The sequence below is a fragment of the Alexandromys fortis genome, unplaced genomic scaffold, assembly GCF_014885135.2.
Source record: "Alexandromys fortis isolate MF-2015 unplaced genomic scaffold, M_Fortis_MF-2015_v1.1 scaffold_12, whole genome shotgun sequence".
NCBI lineage: Eukaryota > Metazoa > Chordata > Mammalia > Rodentia > Cricetidae > Alexandromys > Alexandromys fortis.
In genome coordinates, this window is record NW_026067937.1 from 3618227 (window position 1) to 3643513 (window position 25287).

The window sequence follows — 25287 nt, forward strand, 5'->3', positions numbered from 1 at the left end:
CTCCCTCTCTCTCTCTGGCCTGTATGGGGTGTGTGTGTGTGTGTGTGTGTGTGTGTGTGTGTGTGTGTGTGTGTTGGATATTTGAGCTTTGATGCTGATAATTTGTTTCTGTCAGGAAAAAGAAATGTCGTTTGATATCCTTGGAAATTTTGTCATGTAATTAAGCATCTTTAAATTAGCACTATACTAAGAGTATATAAAATATTTTCATCTCTTAGAATGGTAAAACAGCCAATCAGTGTTCTTATCTCAGTTATTAGCATTCTGTCAGACGTGTACAGTAATGATTAGTTACCCTTTATTGTACTTTTGGCATGCTTCCCATGTTTAATTTCATTGTAGGGAAGGAACACATAGTTAAGGAAATTGCAAAAGAGGGGGAGAAGTTAAAATAGGGAAAATAATAGATTCAGAACTGATTTTAACTTATTGTTGTAATGATACTTCTAAGCAGAAGGAGCAAGGGTGATTTTAAAGTTCTAATTCGAAGTATTTTATGTTCAGTCTCATAACGTTAAACTTGAAATTTTTATTTCATTTGAATTAAAGGTTAATTCTATAACAGCACAGTAGAAGCTGATGAACGTACTTTGAAGTAAATGTTTAAAAATAAGTTCTAAGTATCTTTTTAAAGGACTAAAAATATTTAGCAAGTGATTCTGAATGTCTTCAGACATATATGTAGTTTTACATAGTTTTCTTTATGAAATATTGTTACTCATAACACTCTTGCTAGAATATAGTTTAGTGTCTACCCAAAAACAGTATCCTGAAATGTATGTGAAGTGGCTCCGTTGACTATGATTCTTGTTGCATCCTGAACTGTGGAGTGCAGTGTGACTAGGCAGAGCCCTAGTAGTGCCCTATATTGCAGCCTTACCCCGTTCCCACAACCCTGCTGAGTAGTTGTTCCACTCGCCAAGACGCCTGTTAAAAAGCCCCTGAGAGCATGTGTACAGCCCTCCATGTTAGTAGTTAATTGGTGAGGATGGCGAGATGAGAGGACAGCCGAGCATGTGGTCTCTCAGACTCAGGCAGTAGACAGCCTTAGTGACAATAACAGCAGATGCTCACATTCTCACAGCGTAGCTGCTCCACTCCTGTTGAGGAAAGTTATCGCAGACTGAAAAAAGGGTTCTAGCTAAGAAAAGTAGCTATCTCTTTAAACTCTTCTACATGTTAAATTATAAGAATATTTTGACTTTCAAAACTTAACATATAAATTTGTATATGAATGGTTATTATTCTCCAAGTATGTTAAGCACTCTATTCCTGCCCGCCCCACCCCCCAGCACACACACACTTGCTATTGGGAACAAATGTTTTTCCCCTTTGATGCCTTTTAGCAAGATTTATTTGTGGCAAAGTAACTGAAGTACTTTAAAATGGCAATTTTTAATTTCTCTATCTAGTCAGTTATGACACCTTTGTTTCTTTCTGACTTATACATGGGAATTGTCTTAACTGTTGGTGAAATTTATTATCCATCTCAAAATTATGTAAACATTTTTTGCCTTTTATTTTCAATTCTAGTGATAGCTGTGTGCTTGTGAAAAATGAGAACCAATAATATTTCTTTTAGGAAATAAACAGTTTTGTGCCTAAATACAGTTTTGTTAGCAAAGTAAAAAGAAAATAGATTTCCGATAGCTTGTTTACTTCTCACACAGCCCATGACAGGTTATCTTTGATCAGTATTTTTTATATATTAAAAACACTTTAACCTAAAACTGTCAGAAAATAAACACTGGCACACTTGTATTAAAACAGAAGGTTATTTTCTTTTTCCTTTCAAAGAATATTTACTTTTCACTGCTGCCAGTTTTATCAGTGTTGTCAAATCTGCACTCTTAAGGAACTTTTCAGCCTAAACATCCTAAACTGTTCTTCTAGCTGTGACAATGCAGGGATGAAAATCTCTTGCGTCTGCTTAGAAAACCTCAGTGCCTGAACTGATTAAAATTCTTTTTTTTTTTTCAGAACAGATTCAAATTTGAAACTAGATTGCAGCATGTCTTTATTTATTGTCATTGGAACTTAGGTACTTGATATCTGTATCCGGTATTTTTCTCACATAGTTGCTGTCTTCCAGTGATATGATTCTTGCAGTTTTTACCCCAGTTTCTCATTGAACAAAACTTAACCACTGCTAATGGGCTCATACTAAAGAAAATGCATTTCTTGGTTTAAAAAAAAAAAAAAGAAGAAAGAGCCCTATCTCTTAAAAACTGAATGAGTTTTTAAGATAAATGAATGTTATCTTAACAGCTTTTCAGATTAGTCAATAATATTAATATACTAGAACTTTAAAGCCACTGGAGTGAATAATGCAGAGCATTTGTCTGTAGAGAAACTTTCCCATCTGGGTTCAGTGCCAGAATTTTACCAGCGAAGTCAAGTCAAGCCGTGGCTGTCCTTACAAATCACTTATATAAATTTTGCAAGTGAATCCCAATGGTCTTCTAAATTTATCTTTTATTCTCAAATAAGTAAGAAATCATTATTCTTCTTAAATGATAAATAAGATGGTAAAGGTGCCGGCCATTGACCCTGACAATTTGAGTTTGGTTGCCAGAATCTACCTATTGGAAAGTGAGAACCAACTCTGACCTCCACGTGAATGGCATGGCAGTTATGTGTGCCCATAGACATATAAATAAATAGATAGGTGATAGGTAGGTAGGTAGGTAGGTAGGTAGATAGATGATAGATAGATAGATAGATAGATAGATAGATAGATAGATAGATAGATAGATAGGCAGATATATGGATGTGTGTGCCCATATATGAACACACACGTATGCCCATATACATACAACTAAAGTAAATTTGCATGCCCAGTAAATAAATATATAAATAAATGTGAGTGCCCATATACAAATAAATAAACACACATGCCCAAATACATATAAACAAATAAATGAGTGAATGAGTGAATGACGCCTAATTGAAAGAATTGAATGAACTGCTTGGTAAATTATCAAAGTTTTGTTTGTAACTACAAATTTTTGAAAAATATTGTTTACCTGTAATTGCTGTGTGTGATACTCATTATTATAGAACAGATTGATATATTGTAAACTATTTTATCTTATATCTTAAATTATTTATGTGGCTTTTTAAAGGGACATGGTGAGTATTGGAGGAATGGGTAACTAGTTAAGAGCACACTGCTCTTAGAGCCTAAGCTTTGTTCCCACCACCAAGTCGGGCAGTCATAACTGCATATAACTCCAGCTCCATGGGGATCTGATACCTCTGGTGTTCACAGACACCTGCACACATGTACATATACCCACACAGGAAGATATGCAGTTTTAAATAATTTTTAAAACTCTACTTTAATAAGGAGAACATTTAAGGATAAAAATTACAGATATAACCTCTTGAACATAGTAGCTACTCATTACTAATAGATAAATAAGCTAGATATTCTAGGTGTCATTTTCTTCATGATTCCTCTCTTAAGCAAGAGATTGTCATCTAATAATCAACCTGTAATTGTTTCATATCTTAATAGGCTCAAAAGCGGTTGTAGAAAAATGACACATTTACAAGATTTAAAAGATTTTTTCAAGTGAACTGAACAACATTCAACTCATTTAAGTTTTGTACTGTATATGTCAAATACTAGTAACTTTATATATGTCTAGTACTGTAAATGTAGTTTATTTTTCCTTAAAGTAACAAATAATAGAACTGTTTCAACCCTCTTAGTATAAATTGGGATTCTTTTAGTGCCCAGTTGTGTTCTGTACTATGTGCATATTAGCAGCACTTTATATTTGAAAACTGCCGCAGCTCTGTGCATCGTACACACACTATCTGTTGAACTGCTTTCCTTGCTCAAAAATGGCTCAAATTTTTACACTTTGCATTGTCTGTAAGTTTTTGTCTCTACAGAGCATCTATGGCAGTACATGGAACATTTTATCTTAATGTAGATATACACATTAAATAAGAGCAGGATGTAGTAACTGCCAGTCAGATTTGTGTTCATTTTAAAAAGGAAAAAATATCATTTAGAACCCTTTTATTGTGTTTCTTCTGACCAAAGTGCAGTGTATTCGGTACAGTTTAAAGAAAATAATCAGTGTGTGTGTGTGTGTGTGTGTGTGTGTGTGTGTGTGTGTGTGTGTGTGTTTTCACTTTCTCTAAAACAATTGGGATGTTGTTTCATATTGTGACTGATAATGTAGTTCTGTAGTGTTAGTGGTTATTAGCTAAAGGGCTGTTTAAGGCCAAGCTCAAATTTATCAATGGTCTAGGGAGTAGAGTGTCTCATGGTTTAGGTGTCATTGTTGAGGCATATGGGATCTTTGGCTGCTGGACCACATCTTTCTGATGACCAGTGTCTGGGCACAGACACTGCTGTTCTGGGAGCAGAAGCAGGGAAGGACCTGTGTTTTCAATACATGTCAACTGGATACAAGAAACATGAGGGAAGAGTCTTTTATATTATTTTTTACATTGTTCTTTTTATTTAAAAAAATAGAAGTTTAATTGTGCATCTATTTTGTAAATAAAATTATTAAATATTTTATCCTTTGTGTTACAAGCTATCTGAAGAATTCCTGTGAGCAAATTAGGACTTTTGAATTATTTCTGTTTTCTTACTCAGATGCTTGTCTTCCTTAAAGCATGCTTAGTGTCTTTGAAAAAAGATATTTATTAATGCTAAGACAAATGTGCTTGTTACTAGTTATAGTTTCCAGCTTCTTAAGTACCAGGTCAAATAGTATGCCCTGATGTTATGTTTTAGCCCTTTGCTATTAATTACATTATTATTATATAAGGAGTTGTAGCTTTTTTAATAATGTTTTCATACCCTATGTAGTTAATCTTTAATGTTGGGGAGTACAAAAGGAGAGGTTAAATTAGCCTTGTAACCTCGTTCTCTTCCAGGCTGACGATGGAAAATAAAAGCTCTTAGCCACAAAATGTAACACTTAGAATTAATATTTAATTAGACTAGCAAATTGTACACTGTGGCTGAAAGCTTCCAAAGAGTTGTTAGTGCCACAATTGACCTACAGGTTTAATAATAACTCACTTCTAGAAGCAAGTGCCAGTTCAGCAGAGTAGAGCCACTAAGAAAGTCCTGAGAGATTAAAATCAGCAAACCAAATGGCAGGCAAGGATTCCTGGGATGGAGCCTTCTGGAAAGCTGGGAGCTGGAATAGCTTTTAAGCCAGGATTCAGATGAGAACAGTGGGTGAAAAAGCTGATCCCTCCTGTTCTGGGAGCTTCTGGTTGTAGGCCAAAATCTTAGAACAGATTTTTACTAAATGTTTTTGCTGCAGCTATTAACTTACATTGAAAACCAAATATCGAATAATTTTTCTGTAAAATTTAACTACTTTTTGTGTAATCATTAGTTCTTAATATTAGTACATAATATTTGGAAGTTCAGATCATTAGATTGTCAGATAGCTTTGGCGCTGTACATCTATGCTGTTTTGCTGTGACATGCTGTTTCCTTGTTCCCTGTATAGTTGATTTATATGGTTCATTTCTATATTATTTCATTACAGAGCACTACACAGAGCCAGAGAAAGAGACTGGGAAATCTATAGCCCAAGACTTTTTCTTTAAATCATGCGTTGGAATATATAGATATATCTATATCAGGAAGTGTAATTTAAAGACATATTTAATTTTAGAAAGCTTATATTTTAAAGCAGTTCTAGACTTGATTATGCTTATGATGCAATTAAATTACGACATAAATAATTAGACCTCCTGGTGAAACATTGGATCCCTATATATTGGAAAAATCCATATGCTAAAAGTAGGGTATTTGAAAATGTGTAGCTATAGAACGGAGACTGAAGGGGACGCCTTAAATAATTTTTTGGCTATATCTTAAATAATGAAAGAAAAGCTAGTCATTAGTTAAAAATCTGAGCAGGTGAGGGCCTTGCCAGCAGAGGGAGTAGTCCTGTCTTATGTCAGGTCCCCATCACTTCCCCACCTGCCTCAGCCTTCTTCCCAGCCAGTCTCCCATCTGGACCTGGCTCTGGCTGCCTGTTCCTGATGACAGGCTATCATTTTATGCTCAATGTGGTATGATTCTAAGCTGATTTTAAACTTTAGTGTCTTTAACCTGCCACAGCATCACAGACATTAACTGGATACTCTGCTTTGGGGACATCTGTGCTTTCTTTCTAAGGGATTTAAGTATAAAAGAAGTAAAATAGAATTTATCACTTAAAACATTTTTTACATAAAGAGCCAAGGTATCCCATTAATTTCCAGATTTTGAAAATAGATGGTTAAAAGTCTTGGGGAGAGCTTGAAATTGATTTTGAATACTGTATACCATTATTTATTCTAGCCTGCCTTTTATCATATTTTCTGCATCCCATTTCTGAGAGGATTCAGGACATGTTGTACTCATGTTTTATATTAATGTTGAATGTTGACTGAAAAACAAGCCAAACTCATATAAACATCTCTTCTGTCAGTCTAAAACCAGGAACCAGCCTTTCAAAATAAAGTTAGAACCCCAAGTGCGTGATGAGATAGAGCACACAAAATTTAAATAATTTAAATAAATAATGTGGTTTTGCTGCCTTTTCCTAGTAAGATGGTAAAAATTCAGCAATTTCTTTGTTTTTTAAGCTTAAATATGTTTGCCTGCAGCTCTTTGTGCAATGTTTTAAGTTTTTTGGGAAATGTTTGTTTTATTACTTCCTTGTATGAATATTATTGTGTGATAATACCGAGAGATAGGTTCTATCTATATTACCCTTATTTGCAAGAAGTTTTCTCTGTATTCTAAAATAAACAGTGAACTTCAATAAAAGCATTAAATCTGCAACAATTTTATTTAATAGGCATTGTAAGTTTGTTAGTATAATTTTGTCAGATAAAATTACATTTTTATTAAACTCAAATAATGAACAGAATTATCAAAATCTTGTTATTGTTTCATAGTTTACATTTCAATAGAATTGAGCACATAAGAAATAGGAAAAATATTTTTCCACAAATATCCCTAGATTTGCCCTTTATTTAACTTTAGTGTTGGATTTCACAACAAAAGAAAAAAGTGTGTATTTTTCAAAACAGCTTTAGAATTCTAAGCTCGATTGTGGGAGTTCTAAAGGCACATGCACACCTCCTGTCATGCACCAGTTGAGCAGAAAGAAACTAAACATTTCCTTCTCTAACTGGACCCGTGCTTTGTCCAGAGCTAACGTTCCTGCCGTTCTCAAATGGAAGCTCTTCTCGCATATTCTTTGCCCTCTTTCTAAGATAGTATAGATGGAACAACCCAAGAGTGTGCTCGTGAGACAGTGTATGTATGCTTTATTTCAACTGGTTTGTTCCTCCAAGTCTCTTGGAAATTAAAACACTGATTACATTTTAATCCTCAAGTTAAAATATTTACTAGAAATTTATTCTGAGCTGGCACAAATTGCATCCTTTATATTGTTGTGGTAATTAATGTCATCAAAGTAAAGGAATGTTCAGAGTTTAAAGTGTCCTTATTACTTATCAGTGCTTCCTGAAAGTTAAGATTCGTGTCAAACAATTGTAAAAGCTTTAGGTGACAGTAGTGGAATTTCTATCTTAAAATTCCTACTTTAGCTTTATGAGCTTTGAGCTGAAAGAAAGTGTTCTATTAATCTTTGAGAAATTAAAATCCCTTTAATGGATTTGGCATATTCTAAATAAAAACATACTACCATTCTTTAAAGGCAAACAAGAAACAGTCAAAGTAAAAACTCACCAGGTTCTTGTGAATCTAAATTACAATAAATCAGTAGACAACTGGGTAGTCTGGTTTGCCTTACTCATTTGCAAGCAGCATCTGATGTGAGTTGAATTTAAATAATTAAGAAATTACACTGAAACAGAAAATATTAAGGGCCCTTTCCACAACTTCTAACAATGCCTTCTGAGATTGCCAGCAAACTCTTAGAACTCCTAGACCCCAGTGCTCTTCTCTCTGGCTTCCCTCCTAGTCATGTCTTGGCTACTATCCAGAGCTGACAACTTTCACCCAGGAGCAAAGGGAGATTTGTCTAGAAGAAGAAGGATTTTTGAGTCATCCTCGATTTTCCTATCCAGATGGGCAAGGAGGAGGGGTGGCAATATCGTTGTACATACTTGTGTGATGTCATTATGGCACATGTGCACTCCAACCATTAATTTAGTCCTGATGGCAAAGTTCTGACATCCTTATTCAGATATTCCTCACTTGAAACTTTAATTTAGCAATTCCAAAATTAAGGTAGAAATGTTGAAATATGTGTTTTAGGTCTTGATGCATAGATTTTGTCACTTCTTCATTTTCAAGAAAAGACCAGGAAATTTCACATCTTTGCTAATAAATAAAAGTGCTTAGATCCAGGAGGATAAGAATATAGAGGTTCTATGTCAGAATCCCCACTTCAGTCACTGTGCTAAAGATTTTGAAGCACCACTGGCATATTATGATAATTTTCATGTACAGTGTACTCCTGACTAACTGAATTGTGGTTATTATGCTTTCAGGGGTTTTCTAAATGAGTTAACTTTTGTTCTTTTATGTAAATTCACCTACCTTTACCTAAAAGACCATTTGATAGTAATACAGTGACTTGGAGAACCTTTTAATAAGCACAGCTCTAAGGTAATGCCACACTAGTGACCATATTCTAAATTAATTTCGAACATACACGAGCAATCACATCTTTTGAATCTTTAAAAAAAATGCATTTCCATGCTCAGGTATCTTTTTATATTCCTAAAAATAGCTAGAGACTCGTTATGTTTATTATAAAAACAAAGGTTATGCCTGTCAGAAAACTATTGTTATTCTTTTATAGTTTTACATTATTCTTATTCTATACACGATTTCAGATATTTGTATAATTGTCACATTGTACGAACTTTTGAAAACTAACTGCAAAAAGCAGTAAAATCACTGTTTGGTGTAACTTCTCTTATAGTGACAGTATACTTAAATGTTTATTCTTAGCATAAAGCTTCATGAAAGCTTTTAGATAGATTTTTTTCATAATTAATAACTGACACAATTGTAGAGCTTAAAAATACAATAAGTAAGCTACATTTCTGACAATAAGTGACTACATTTCTGAGAAATTTTGAAATCAGGCTGTATGTGCTATTTTATATTTAGAATTCATTAATTTTCTTCAGTGAATATAATTAATTTACACATGTCTTATAAACTGTTTTTAAAGGACCTAAGAGATTGATAAATATTACAGCTTTTAGTGGTTTATTAGTTAACTATAGGGTTAAATGAATGAAGGAAATAGCAGTGTGCAGTTGGTCCTTTAAATACACAGCACTTCTCTACTGTTGGACTAGGACTCAGCCTGTCTTTATACCTTACAGTTCTACTAATCATATAACTGAGAAGAACCATGTTGGTATATCTGAAATCTTGAATAGGTGAATGCTAACAAACTCGGATATTGAGATACAGAGACACTGCCTTTTATTTGCACATAAAAGTAAATCTGACCTTGTTGATTAAGAAATACTGTCAGTTGCCTCGATTAGCTCTTGCTCATCTGAAGGTCCATGATATAAGTACTCTTTTCAGTAAACTTTATACTAAAACTGAAATGATAAGAGCCTGCTGCTTATTCTCCAAGATTCTTCTTGATAGGGAAACCACATGGTTTTTCTTCATCTCCCACTTGTTCTCACCCTTTACTACCAACCCAGCCACACCCCACCCCCCCTCCAACATTGTTCAGTACTCAGCACAATGAATCATTTTCAAGTTGACTCATTGTGAACTGTCTCCCAGCTGTTGGAATGTCTGGCAGACATTTTTGTTTGGGTGAAGAATAACTGGCTGAAACCCAACCTGGATGAGTTTGATAAAATGGTCTTTGGCTAAGAAAGTATTGAGAGGAATATGTTTCTGGCCTCTGAAGCCCCTGTTATTCCTGGAGTAGTACCATTCTCTGTGGCACAGCACTGAAAGTAAGGAATCAATCTGGATTATTTTCTCATCATTGAGTGAAGAATTGCCTTAGGAAAATAGCCATTTGCAGATTTTGTATGTATACTATACTTAGTGTGCCCATATAATTGAAAGTTTTTTTAAAGAGAAAGAAAACTTTTTTACACTGTCTTCTTTTAAGACCAAAGACTAGAGGCTGAAGTGTTCTCCACACAATTTGCATTAATCCAATAGAAAAGCTTCAAATACTGCCTAAGGTGTAAGCTAACCAACTATTTGAGCAGAATGTTTGGAAACCCAGACTACTGAGCATTTCCCTTTGAATCATATAGTATCAACATACCCTCTTTTCCTGTCTACTCTCATCAGTCTTTACAAAAACACTTAAGAGACAGAAGAACAGCGCCAAACCTGGGAATAGTCATGAAGCTATTTCAAACTGAAAACCTTCATAGTCTCTCCTCTAACAGAAGACATTGCACCAAATAGGCCAGTTTTCTTGACTACCTTACATCTCCCATCCTTCCTTTTAAAATTAGTTTTTAAACTAATGAATATTGCCAGTATATAAAATGAGGGTTTCAAAATCCCCAAATTGCACAAATAATGATTGATCTCAACAAACCTATATCTATAGAGCAAAAATGTCCTGATGAATTGTATTACGAAATTACTGGTTTTTTTTTTTTTTTTTTTTTTTTTTTTTACTATCACTCTGTCAGAAGCTACAAGAAATACCGAATCTCCATTAAGCAAAATAATTGCAAAAGCTACTGGCTAGTCAATGATTTTACTTTCCTAGCTTAGGACCATGTTAATACATTGTTTTAATCGAGCACCATGACATTTCCTAAACTGTTCTGTTTAACACTATTAGATTCATCTCAAGCTGTGTTCAGAAAGATGTTGGCCATTGGTCAGTGCTAGTCACAGTTTCTTTGTCTTTGTTGTTGCTCTAGAGCCAATGGCAGCATCTGGAAAGGGACCCCAAAGACTCCAAAACTATCCATTTTGCAACCCCTTAGCCAGACCGCTCCTTGTTTCTAATATGTCAAAGAAGACCTGAACTGCTAAAGGACTGAGACTTAGTCTCAACTGATATGGAGCAGGGGAACTCTTGCCCTGCTTTGCATACTGGTGTCTATTCTTCTAAATCCCATTGTCTGCCAAATTCTCCAGCAGACTGGAGTAAAGTAACATGAAAAACAAGAATGTATAAGAATATGTATAGCCTCATTCATTAGGCCAAATGAACAGTCGTTCATGTTTGCTAACAAGTTTCACCTTCCCTTTAACTTTTTAAATTAACATAGGATACCTATATAGATCAGACCGTTCAACTAGGAGACTATTTCATTTGGTTTTCAGACTCCAGTAGCTTTTAATTTTTATTTTCTAATATTTCTTATCTCCACTATAATTTGTTTTCAAGATGACATAGTTGTCCTGTATAGATGTTTATTTTATAATTAATTATAACATGAGTATTACATTTCTATGTTTTTCAGAATGAAGCAATTATTACTCGTGTGAGAAATTTGTCAGATACTGCAGTTGGTCTGGAATCTTTTGTTGGTTCAGAGAAAGAAACAAACCCATTATATAAGGATTATCATGGTAAGCATCATCGTTATTACAACCAGAACATGTTCTGAGTGCTTCTTGCATACCTGAAAGCATCCTCCTGGTCTAATCATAATATCTGCTCTAGCTTAGTGGACTTTTATTGCACCCCACATTGGTTAAATATTTTCCCTTCCTGGTTAATAATTCTATTTTAGCCATTTGTCAAACCAAGATTGCAGATTATGATAACTGAAAGTAGTCAAATCCAGGGTCTGAAGTATTGTTGTGCCAATGGCATGGTGTTTCCATGAACTAGCCATATATATCAGCCATATTTGAGATAAATGTATTACAAATATCCCTAATTTTAAAATATAACATATGAAGCGCTTCTGGTCCAAAGCAGAACGCATCAGATGGGGGAATGCGAGTCAAATAATCCCAAGGTAACTCTAAATAGAGTATACTAAAGATTTTCTTTATTAAAAAAGGAAACTCATGGAACAGGAAAGGGTATCCAACATCTACGTGTGGAGTGCAGGGAGAGAGGGGTGAGCGGGTGGACTGTGAATTTTTGGTACCCCAAAGCCATGCTTCAACCTGGTCCAACCTCTCAAAGGTCATTGACTGAGGAAGGTTCCCCATCACCTCCCCCTTTTGTCTAAATAAGAGAGTTTCAGACTCAATACAAAACTATATACAGTAAGAACCGATATCTAAGCATTTTGAATAATGAAGAGTCAATCTCTAACAGCTTAGAAGCATTTCTATTATATATTTGTAAAGTTTATACTTAACAAAGCTAGCTGCATGGTAAGTTACATCCTAGATGAGATTAGCTCAATGGTAGAACATTTGTCTGTTATGCACAAGGCCATGGGTTCAATCGCCAGCACTAACACCTTCAAAGGGGGGTTATATATTACCTTGTCATGCCAACATAAACCCAGTATTGATTGACATTTTACTATATTGCATTTTTGTTTTGGTTTGTTTTCTTTTTGATGCTAGAAATTGAACCTCTGATCTTGTGTATTCTAAGTATAGATTCTACCACTCAAGACTTTTCTCCCTTTTTAAAGCTTTAAAAATGCTTTGGTTATTTGGCTAATTTTCAATTTCTTTTAAGAAATATTTTTTCACATAAGGATTTGAATAATAGAAGGTTAGTGGTTATGTGTGTCTTAGGTCTAAACTCAATACAAAGTGTATAAATGACACATTTACCTACTATATATTCTAAGTAAACATAATTATTGATATTATTTTGGAATCTGTACTTTGAATTTCTAGACTAAAGATTTACCAGCTTGCTTTAAGTTTGCTACCTTTGTGGCAACAAAGTAGTTACTTTGCTGACACATAAGATTCTATAAAAAGGGCACTGAAGATGATAGGGTACTTTGTTAGTGCTATGAGAAGTCAGCCTTTAGAACAATGATGAAAAGGCATAAGCTAACAAGTCTTTTTTTTTTTTAACACTTAAAAACCTGTAAGTTGTAAACCACAGCTACAGTAAAATAATGTGTCTCCTGATTGCTAACCAACTAAGTGTACATATCATATATGCCCAGGTTAAGCCTACATCAGGTTTATTTAATTTGTCATTTTTTACTATGATGAAAAGAGACCTAAGATAATTTGGCTATTTTAAATATATTACTATTTTATTTTCTTTTTTAAAAAATCAGTTTAGATGTTACCTTAGTAAGTTACATTACATTTTGTAACCATTCATTTATAAAGTTACTGAAATTATGTTTTATTTTCTACATATATTTTGGTTAAAACATTTCGAAGATTGAACTGTCATTGTGTATGCTAAAAATCTATGAATCAGTAAATTATTCTCCATGTGTAAGACTAATTCTGATTATTTGTAAGTTTTCTATTACTAAGAAGGACCTGATAACAAAATAATTAATGAGTTATATAAGGTCTCCTATCTTAATAATTACCTAACAAGAATGTGTACTCTAAGAGTGAAATGAGAAATGTGCTGTCCTTATCTGTATTAAGTAAATGTATCTTACAAAATAAGTATGTATGCGATATTTTAATTAAGAGCTGTTGTCTTAATGAGAAGTAGGAGGTAAATATGATCAAAATATATTCTATGAAATTCTCAAATAATTTTTTGCCATATTATATTTAAAATGTAAGTATTCTTATTTTAGTGAATTATTTTGAAGAAGTTGTTTGTAACAGTGAAGTTACTTGAAAGCTTACACTTTAAACTCAGGAATACTCATAAACAAGCAGTTCTGTAAGTAAGGTTTGTCTACTCCAGTCTGAAATTTGCTATTTCATATTCCAAGTTCAGGGATCCTGATCCCTGAGATGGTATTTTTAAATATGAGCTGAGTCAGACAAAAAGATGTACTGAAGAGCCTTCCATGTCTTCATCTGTGGGAACTGACCCCTAGTTTAGTCAGGAACTGCACAAAAGCCTTCCAGTGCCTTGTCAGGAAAGATTAGCAAGTGTTTCAGCTGATGAGGCCCGAGCTCATGGTTTACCTTGTGCTGCTGCAGAGCTCCTAATGGCCACATAAGGGCCTAACGTGCCAGAAAAATCAGTGTTTCCGGATGGCATGCAGAGTAATGTTTGATCCTAGACTGTACTGAAATGTAGTTTTCTTCAATAGTTTGCTCAGTGTACGAAATAAAATACTTATTATTGGTGTTTTGCGGGTTATCAGTAACCCAAGAACCTTGTTTTACTGGCTGCTTAGTGGTGCATTTAATAAAATAAAAATCACTCAGTGGTGCTGTGGGCAGCATGCAAGGTGATAGCCATATTTGCTTACTGTAAATACGAAAGAAAATCACACGCAGACCGGCTGTAGTTTTGACAAGTATTAAGATCCCTCTTTACATCTGTACTCCTGAACCAAAGTGCAATTAGTTTTCCTCGCTCAAGGATTTCTGTTTATCTTATTCTGCTTGATTACTTGAGTATAATCACACCGTTTGCTTCACTGCTCCTGGTAGTCAGCTCCAGTTTTAAAGGGAGGATGCGTGTGTGAATTTACAGATTCTGCTGTAGGACTCTTTAATTTGTGCCTCTGATGACAGCACTTAAGGCTTTTTCTTTAATTTCCTTTCTATGAGGTTTGATCTATATACGGAAGATTCCCCGGCTTAATAACTTGACTTGTGATGAATCGGATGTCAAAGACTTAGCTTTTAAGTTAAAAAGGAAGCTGTTCTCCATTGAGGTAAGGGAATTTTTATGTTTTAGTTTACTGTCTTAAGGTAAATGGTTTCCCTCACCCCTGCTTTTCACTCTAATAAAACATCTAAGACCCATTTCTGGGTACAAATTAAGTACTTTTGTTATAACAGGCTAATTTTGTTATATTTTCTTTCATTCTAATTGTGTTGTTATTCAAGTATAGCAAAAAATGTTTTAATAGCTGTTAGAAATAAGCTCCAAACTCAAATGATAAATACGACGTGTATCTCCAAGGCTCTTGAAAGCTTTTAATTAAATGTTAATGAGCTGTGCTTACAATGTGTGGAATATGAATGCTACCCACAACTGTGTTTGGATGAGAAGTTCATCCCTACCTCCTAAAGGTTTCTTTGTTTGTTTGTTTGTTTTGTTTTGTTTTTAGTATTAAGGAGATTACATTCAATTTTTAAAATGGTGAATTAAAGTGTGAGTTACACTAGTGGCTGTAAATAAATTTTCTACATGTAGATTTTGTGACCTTTCTGCAAGCAGGATGACAGAAAGCGACACAAAAGAATTATTTCAGCTTAATCTTGCTAAAGAGCAAATGAATGTGAAACTATTAAGCAATTAGGCTTGATATATTTATTAAAGAAGTAAATGTTCAGAGAGATGGCATTTGGGTGGTGTGATAGTTATCAGTATAGTTGGTGCAATTTTTTTTAACAAAGACATAAAACAGCCAAACTGCCTTGACAAACCATTTTGTTTAATCTCTTTTCAAATGAAAAGCTCTTAAGCAGGCCACTTGTCTTAACTGCTTGAAACCATAAAAAGAGAGAATTACCACCAATAAATTAGCATATTTTTAACTTCATCACCAAATGATGGTCAATGTGGCTTGGCACGGCTTTGGTGTTTGGGACTTCACCCTTAAAGTGACCACTTTGGCCCTTCTTTGACCCTCTGCCCTCTTTAAGCTGGCCACTTGATAAGGTAACTTAATGGCTCTCTCTCTTTTTCTCTGTCTCTTCACATTTACAAGTAGCACTAACCTATAAATCATCATAAGGGTCCTATCCAGTGACAAATTAATGTGCCCTCCTCCTAATTAATGGTCATCAATGTCCTTAATTATCTAATCCTATTGAGAACAGTTAATAGTTAATCAGGCAGCCAGTTCTTCAGGCAGGTCATCTCTGCAGGAGTGTTAGAAGTTCCTTATCTGGGGAGTACCCTGTTCAAAAGCCACTTAAAGCCCAAAGAGGGTGTGTAGGAATAGTGATTCTTGAGCTAATTTGCTTTTATTTCTCAAAGGAAACCATTGAAAGGGAACCCAAGACTGTAACTGTGCCAACATTGTCTCAGCTTTTCTGATGGAATATTGAGTGACTTACTATCTTAAACATTTAGGAAACTAGGTTATAGCTTCCTGTCTGGCAAAAGTATGCTTGCTTGTTAAAGCTGAATTTATGTTTCAAATGAAAGATATAAAATTTTCCCTCCATGTGATATTCTTCCAAATAATTTTTAAAGCATGTCTCAGGTATCGTTTTTATTATGGACAAATTAAGCAAGGAGAATCTCTCCATGGGAAAGTTACTGTGCCCAAAATAAGAGTTGTGTAAATCCTACTTATGACCTTGCTCACAGTGTCTTGTGAGGAGTAGAGAAAGGGGAAATATAGGGCCTGTGTAATGTTAAGTGAGACATTCTCCCTTGAAGAGCTGTAGGTTCTAGTAGAGAATGTTGATTAGCCACATAGGCTTCTTGCTACTATACAAAACTAAAAGAATCACAATTGTCTCCCTGTGATTTGGAAGCAGTATTTGAAAACAAAATAAGCAAACAAAAAAAAAGTCACCTTTTAAAGAAGTTAATATTCAATACAGTCAATCAAATCCTTGTCACGTTGGTTTGATCTAGTCAGTAAAGATATGATGATTTATAAAATAAAAATTCAGGTAAAAGCAATTTTAAATGACAAACCTAATAGAAATACAAAAATCTTGGTTTGTTTGCTTTTTGATTTTGTCTTGGTTTTTGTTTGTTTGTTTTTTTGAGACAAGGTTTCTCTATCTACTAGCCCTGGCTGTCATAGAACTTGCTTCGTAGACCAGGCTGGCCTCAAACTCAAGAGATCTGCCTGCCTCTGCCTCCCATGTGTCGTGATTAAAGGCATGTGCTACTACACTGGGCCATAAATCTTTTTAATGTTCTGACATTTTTTAAAAATTAAATGCAAGCTATACTCCTTGAAGAGTCTGAGGTGGAAGTGCTCTGGGCATTGAATCTGGGTGTTATTCCCAGAATCAAATGCTAGCTTGGTGGATAAAGCACAAGTAACTTTGTCATCCCATGCAGGCAGACTTATTACAAACTGGGATGCACCTGAAGTCACATGAGTCACAAATGAGGGGTGGTTGGAGACAAGAAGCAAAGGCAGTGTGGGATGGAGCAGGTGTTATTAAAGCCTCTTTAGCCATTGGTCTTTGCACATGACAGGTGGGGTAATACAGTACTGTCCAACTTTAAGTGACTCAAAGACAGAATGGTATTGTCTTCATTTTGGAGTATGTATTGATTTTGTCAGATTCAGAAAAAAACATTTATCACAATAGATTATTATACTCTGTAACTATAAGGCCTTATGAAACACATGGCAGAATCTTGTCTACAGTGCTGACACTGAAGCCCTGAGTGGTGCTATCTGTCATAGCCTCAGTAGATGTGTGTCTGTGCCAGAATGTGTGCTGTTAAAGGGATGAATAGAATCTGTAGATGGCCTAAATGATACAGCTGTGTGTACACATCTCTGTAGTGGCCTCACCACTGAGCCAAGCTGACTGCTAAACTTATGATCTTTTAAGTGTGGCAGTTTGTTTTCTTTGATAATGTTGGTATTATCATTAATTAACTTTTCTTTATAATTATGATGCGTAGTCAAGTAATATGGTAGGATTTGAAGTATGTCTGATTGGAATTTGAAGATACCATAGGCACAGCATTTTCTTGAATGTAATATCATTTTGATTTTGTATTTTCAGCTTTCATGTTCTATTAATTGAATTCCCTAGCAAGTGATAATATATTATTACATTAGTTGCAGCATCTATAAGATTATTACAAAAAAGCTTTCTCTTTATGGAATACTTTTTCAGCCGTAAACATCAAAGTTTCTAGGCTCAAGTTGGGAAGTGTGACAGTTGAGTTGGGCTGAAATTCACAGAAAGTGCATCCTGTAACTACAAATGTTCAGTAAATAGAGGAAGAACAGTTATGGAGGTATGAACTGATCCAAAGATCACAATCAACATAATTATTATATCTGAGTCCTATAGACTGAGTATTGAGAGCAGATTCTGTCAAAACAAATCGAAATTATTCAAGATTAACTTGTGATACTTTGAAGCCGGTTTAGAATGAGACCTCAATAACTCTCTAGTCATCATGACTTTTCTCTCACAAAATAATTGGCCAACCAGTTATTAAAAACTAGCTATCTTGGAGTACTTACTAAACAGATTCGCTCTTATCTATTAACCAAAATTGCATGTACTATTGGTGTAAATTAGCTTAATAATAATAGTATAGCTTGAAGAAACATCATAGCATTATCTGAAATGTTTAAATTTTGTAAGCTACAAAGACCCCCCATACCACTAGTCACTGTGATAGCATTAATAGTTCAGAATGTTGCTTGGTATTATCAGCTCTGAATTTACTTCTCCAAATTTATTTTCTATGCCCTTCCCAGTTTGTTAACGAAAAATAGGAAGGTGAAATATGTTTATCATGCCCAAAGATGAAGAAAGAGGAGGGAAACTTGCCTATCAATTCACAATCGTGTTACTGAAAGATTCATAAACATCCAACTTGGAAACCTTATTAAGTGGTCATGTCTTGGGCTATATAGTCTAATTAATACAGCTTTTCTGATAATACTGTCCCTGATAAATATTTGTTACTGTGTAAGTTAGCTTATATTCATAGGTACGCTGCCAGTACCAAAGCTAAAATGTTAACTATAAGTGTCTATTCATCTGAATGAAATCTCGTGTCAAAAGTAAACCCAAGGGAAGGGAATGCCACAGTAGATAAGATGCTTTTTGCATAAGCTTGAAGACCTAAATTTGATCCCCAGCCACATATAAAAGCCAGATGTGGCCATGTACACCTGTAACCCTAACACTGGAAAGGTAGAGACAGATGGTCCCTGAGACTCACTGGCCAGCCAGTCTTGCCAAAAGTGAGAGCTTCTGGTTTATTGAGAGACCTTGTCTCAAAACATAAGGAGACAAAGAAATAGACGAAAATGCTTAATGTTACATCTGGCTTCCACATGTACATGCAAGATGAACATGCCTTCAAGTGCGTGCCTGCTCACGTGCTCACTTGTGTTCATGCTATCTCTCTCTGTCTCTCTCTGTCTCTCTCTGTCTCTCTCTGTCTCTCTCTCTCTCTCTCTCTCACACACACACACACACACACATTACATTTTATAACAGTAGGATGTAATTTTTACATGTTCACATTTTAGATGTACTATGTACATATTTTCACTTTAATTCTTTAGTCATATAGTCTTACAGCAGTGTCACAGATTCTCGGAATCTCAAGAAGTTGGTTTAATTCTTACTATATATATTTTACATTACCATAGTGAACCTATCAAAAGTGCATACCACCTTAAGGGGAACACAGTTGTGAGACTCTGTCTAATCCTATTTCTTCCAACTTTGGAATCTTAATTAGAAGAGATGGGGGGACATCATTTAACTAAATTATTGTCGTGAATCTGTAGCAAAAGGCATAATCCTCAATTGGGCCAATTAGTGAACCCCATAGTTAGCTGTGCTGCAGCGAACAATTTGATTAGATCTGACACTGTCCTAGTTCCCACTGTTGTTTTGCCAGGTATGATGGTCAGACTTCAAAGAGCCGGAGGCATCAGCAGGGCAAGGTTTGGAGGCCAGCTTAGGTCCGGTAGTTAATCTCTCTGCTAAAACCACAGCAGCTCTCACACAAAACAAGCTTACACGACACAATCATGCGGTATTAAAGTTAGAGTTGAGTCATGCCAATTCGCCTTTGATTTTTTGATGATTGACCAAAGATAGCTACATGATTAGACATATGCTAAAAGTACACTGATTAGATAATTTACCCAAATATTTGAAGTATTTTTTGACTTCCTATATAAATGTTGTGAAAACTATTCCTTGTGATCAAATCTCAAGTGAAGTGGTGCTATGGTGAGGGATAATGGGTATTTCTTCCCGGCAGCTTCAGTACCAAACTTTTCACTTAGTGCTTCATATGAGTTTCTCTACATTCGTAGTTCCTTAAGGGAAATGTATAAAGAAGTTGTTTCTAAGTGGTAAGCTTTTTAAAAATCTATTAAGCATATTGAAAGGAAAAACATTTTCCCTTAGTCATTTATGTTCGCTGACAATTTTTCTGAAATTTCCTTATAATTGTTTTCCACTTACATGTTAAGTAAAGTGCCCTTTCTAGGATGGGATTGTGTAAGTGTTCTTTCCTTGTTCTGATTTGTTGAAATGCTGTAGTAATGGTGACATGTTTCCATTCTGAGAGAAGCCTAAGGCTGCTTTAGTATTATTCCAAATGATCGAAACTGCCATCTTGATGACTTTCCCTCGGGCAGCATGAAGCCTGTTTGCTTTTGTGTTCATTTCACATGCTTCCTGTGAGTTTGGCTGGCAGAACAGTATTGCTTCATTTGGCAAGGCAAAGGCAGTTCATGTTTGACTATTAGATGTCTTCAAGTCTCTGTATGGTTATCAGGACCAAGGCTATAAAATTTATAGTTACTCATAGCAAATGAATCCTATTTTCTAATGTCTCAAAATGTCTTATAATATCTTTATTGTAAACAAGATTATATAAATGTTTTTAGTTTATAAATTCAGCACAGAATCTACTGTTTTATTGTACTTTGTTTTTGACAGTACTGGGGATCAAGCCCAGGGCCTTGCACATGTTAGACAAGCACAATTCCCAGACCCTTGTGCTATTTCTCATATGTATTCATAACTATATTTTCTGAAAGAAATTTGATCATGATATAGTTGATGATTTCACAAAGCCAAATTCAAATATTCTAAAGCCTGCTAGCACTCTTTAGTCATGAGTCCAGAAGACCCCCCGCCCAAGTGCATGTGGTCCAGCTAGCTCAACTTGGAGATGATTCTGGAACAAAGAGTGCTGTCTGCTGCTGCAAAGAGACGAAAATCTCTTCTTTGTGACATTTGCAGGCATGGACATTTCTGCAAGTGCATTCTGTACCTTGGCTCCACGAAAATTATATTTCAGTACTTTAAGTAAGAAGTTTCTTAAAGCCTTCACAGAACTACTGTAGCAGAATTTACCCCGTTTACACAATAGCTTTGAAACACTTCCTCCCACAATGTGTCATTTATGTGTCAGGGGAAGACAGAAAAAGAAAACAAGTGATGGCAAATCACACCTGTCCTGTTTCCCTGCCAAACTGTAGTTTTATATGTCTAGAACACAAGAACATACATTCTACCAGTGTGCCTCCAGTGTGCCTCCAGTGTGCCTCCAGTGTGCCTCCAGTGTGCCTCCAGTGTGCCTCCAGTGTGCCTCCAGTGTGCCTCCAGTGTGCCTCCGATACTCATGCTTAATAAACATGGTCTCCATGAGCCTGTGGCACAGGGAAATTTGTCTCCAATCTTTACTAAGTTAGTCATTGCCTCAGCATTCTTGCACGGTGAATGTCCAAATGATCAACCTCCCAGTCCTTCCAGGGTCTTCCCATCGTTTGACTGGAGATAACCAGTCTGTTTCCTTGGTTTGAGAACATTCACTACCCACTGGAAATGTGAACACATGCCCTGTTTTAATTGGATTTTATAATTGCTTATATTCTATAAAACACTATTTTTAATGGCGCTAATTTCCAAATTCTACATTTTTTTGTATTCTATATATGATTCCCTAATTTAACCAACTATTTTAATATAATTCAAAAATATGTCAAATTTAATTATATGGGATTATATTTAAGTTTTGTATTTGATGCTCCAAAGATAATATTTGAAAATAATTCAGAAAAACTTAAAATATAAAAACATGTTAACTAATTAAAAGCAAATTAGTTATAATTATCAGAGTCCCTAAGCCTGCTAGCTTCCCAGTGCACTTCTGCACGAGGAGACAGAAGATCAGGATTTATGAAGAAAACCACAGGAGTGTGACTCAGGGAAGGTTCTGTAACTCTCCATATCCTTTATCTCTTTACAACAAGACGCGTACACTAGTGCACGTGTAAGAGCCCTGTGAGGCTAAAGTAGCAGTTAAATATGGTGCTGTGTGTGAAAACGAATGTATCAAATATGTGCTTCTAAAACCTTGTTTCCAAGTTACTTTAAAATAGCTCATAATTAGTTAACATGTTTTTGTATTTTATGTTTTTCTAAATTATTTTAAGTGTTGTCTTTGGAACATCAGATATTATCTTGTGAGATAATTAAGGCATGTGTGACTTGTGAGTTAATTAAGGATCTACCAAATTCAGTTTTTCAGATCATCAACTTCTAACCTCACCTTTCAAGGTTAGAAACGAAGCTCTAATCAAAGTTTGACTGGTTGTTTATTTAAAGCTACTCTTTCACAATTTTTTTCTTGAGATTATTTTAACATTGTCGTAAGGTAAAATTAAGAAATAAATCCTATAGCAGCAAAATACTAATCCCTATGATTAGTATTACTAAAAACAATTTATGCCATTGAAAAATACAAAGACATTTGCCTTCACTAGGAAAACATATTAGCTGGACATAATGGGGACACCTTTAATCCCAGCACTCAGGAGGCAGGCAGATCTCTGTGAGTTCAAGGTTTAGATAAACCTCATAATGAAGATTCTTAATACTGTTCCAGTTCAGTTGTACATGTATTGTAATAATGTTCTGTAATTAATGATCTTCATACCCTGACATTCTAATAAATTAAGACATAAGAATAAAATTAAAACTAATGATAAAACGTATTTCCTTTGTAGTAATTTTAACATACTTAAATTTTACATATGAAACATATTGACAAGGTAAAAAAAATTAGCTTCCAAATAATTAAATTGCAGACTGGCAATTTAGTTCAGTGACAGTGTGTTTACCTAGCTACACACATAAGACCCATACCCAGAAAACCAATTAAAACAACAAATTCTATAAGGCTAGACCAATAAATCTGTTCAGCACCTCTTCTTCTCCTTGTGTTTGGGTATTCAGACACACAGCAACCTTATCCATGCTTAATTTGAAGAGATGCAGGAGCGGAAAGAGATGTGTTTTTGTTATAACCAACACCTAGGGACTGGAGAGGTGATTTAGTGTTTAAGAGCCCAGGTTTCATTCTCAACATCCTCGTGGTGTGGCTCACACCTGTCTTTAACTCCAGTTCCAGGGGATCTGACATCTTCTGGCCTCCATGGGCATCAGGTATGCACACGATGCACAGATACACTTGCATGCAAGCAGTCATACACATAAAATAATAACAATAAACAAAACATTTTTAAACCCAGATTAAATTTCTAATTCATACCAAATAAAATCTTTTAGGTTAGGAAAAAATTACAAGCTAGACATGATGGTATACATGTGTAATTCCAATACACTTGTACTTCAGCAGGCTAAGAAAAGAGGATTATATTTGAGAATAGCTTGAACCACATAGGGTGATACAACAAACAGATCAAGTAAAGTAGTTTACCATAGTTTGCATTTAAAAGTCAAATATATAATAACAAAATACCCTTTAAAACCACGTAGACCTGATTGATGTATAAAAATTCTAAGGCTGATCATGAGTAGAATGAGCCCATGTACTGATGATTTTCTCTGCTTATTATCTGGCTCTTGGTTTCCACTCTGCACTGTTCTGTCTTTGCTCTCACACTTCAGTGTCGTAAAAACATCAGGTATTTGTGCAGTTTCTTTTACATACAAAGTATTTAAGCTTTGAGAGCATGTGATTTTATTTTTTTAGGGGTATAATAAGTGCTAAAACTTAGGTGTGTCTGATTCATCATCTTCACCACACACCTTTTTCCAGTTCAATACCTGATTGTGTTGGTGCTCAATAGATACTGAGTGAATAGATAGATGGGTGAGTAAATGCCCTCCTGACACTTTTCGTTATAGCAGATTCAGCATTACTGACTCGCGGGATGGTCTATATACCAGCACACTTTCCTTGGATAGTTAATATACCTCTAAGGTTTGCTTAAGTAAAGCAACGTTCAACACATAGCAGGTAGCATAATGAATTGTTGTCAGTGAAATGAAGTAGAACTATGCTTGAAATACCAGCAGTCAATGAGGAAGAAGTTTTTAATTAGCATTGCATAATTGATAAACTTATCAGAATGACTGTTTTATTACGGTCATCTTGTTAACTGTGAAATTTATTTTGATGCTTCATCTTGAAAGATTTAGGCATGGTAGTGCACACCTTTAATCCTAACTCTCAGAAGGCAAAGGCAGGCAGATCTCTTCAGTTCAAGTCCAGACAGGACATTGTAGCAAATTCAAAGCCAGCCTAGTTTAGAAAGCTTAAAAAGAGAGAGATTTAATAATACATTTTGCAATTCACAAAGATCAGTTAAGAATTTCCAATTAGGTTCCTTGTGTGAGCTACTGGACTTCGTCTATATTGTAAAACAAAATGGGGATCGTTTGTAATTCCTTCATTTCAATACCTGTGCCTTCTAGCCGACTTTGACTGATTAATTTCCTGTTGATAGTCTTAGTTTTCTTTGACAAATATGATCCAATTTTATTGTCTGTGCTTTCCTAGCTCTTAAAAAAAATGTAGATTTGTGGAACTCTTGATATACTGGGTAAGATGCTTATATAAAATGAAGTTAGAATACAACATTTTAAATAATCTTCAGTTTTCATATACTTTTATGGTAAAGTAACTCATATCACATCCATAATGTGGAATTCTACCTATCAAGAAAATCATTCTGTTGACTGTCTTGGTGCACATGAGGCAGCCCAATTCAAAACATTGCTTTAGTTTGGTTACTTAAGAGTCTCATCTTAGGAAGCCATCCTGATCTGCATAAAAATTTAAATGAGGACAATTATTATAAAAGAAGACTTACAATGTAATTCATAACAATTTAATTCAACAGATAATTTATTTTAAAAGAAAAACCAGAACATATGTAAAGGTATTTGGAAAACTTGATCTCCATATTTTTTATAACGGCGTATTTATGCTCAGCTTTACTTTACTGTTTCATATTTATAACACTCCCATCTCACATTTCTTTGAAGATATCTTGTGTTTGGCCCTGTGTACAGTGTAAGGGGGCAGTGTTAAACCACTTGTGCCCCTATTGCAGCTATGACTCATGGTCCAATTCTAGCCCTGCTGTTGTCTAAGTAAACTGTACCGAATGTTATGAGGCCAATAGGTTTTACCATGCTTCCTTTGTCCTACACAGTTGAATTTAAAATTTGTGTTTTCCCAGACCAAAAATATTTACTTTCTGGTTATTGTCAGAAAAGTTATTGCTGTGAAGAATCTCTGTCTTAATGTTTTAAACAACTCT

The 25287-nt window shown here is 35.0% G+C and overlaps 1 protein-coding gene across 2 annotated transcripts in view; it reads left to right on the forward strand.

The window, feature by feature from the left end:
* Window positions 1–25287, forward strand: part of Elp4 (elongator acetyltransferase complex subunit 4) — a 224769-nt gene that overhangs the window by 86875 nt on the left and 112607 nt on the right. For both annotated transcript variants that reach the window (XM_050147153.1, XM_050147154.1), the window contains exons 8-9: window positions 11443–11551; window positions 14612–14718. In XM_050147153.1, coding sequence (XP_050003110.1) covers window positions 11443–11551; window positions 14612–14718 — 216 coding nt within the window. The remainder of the gene's footprint in view (window positions 1–11442; window positions 11552–14611; window positions 14719–25287) is intronic.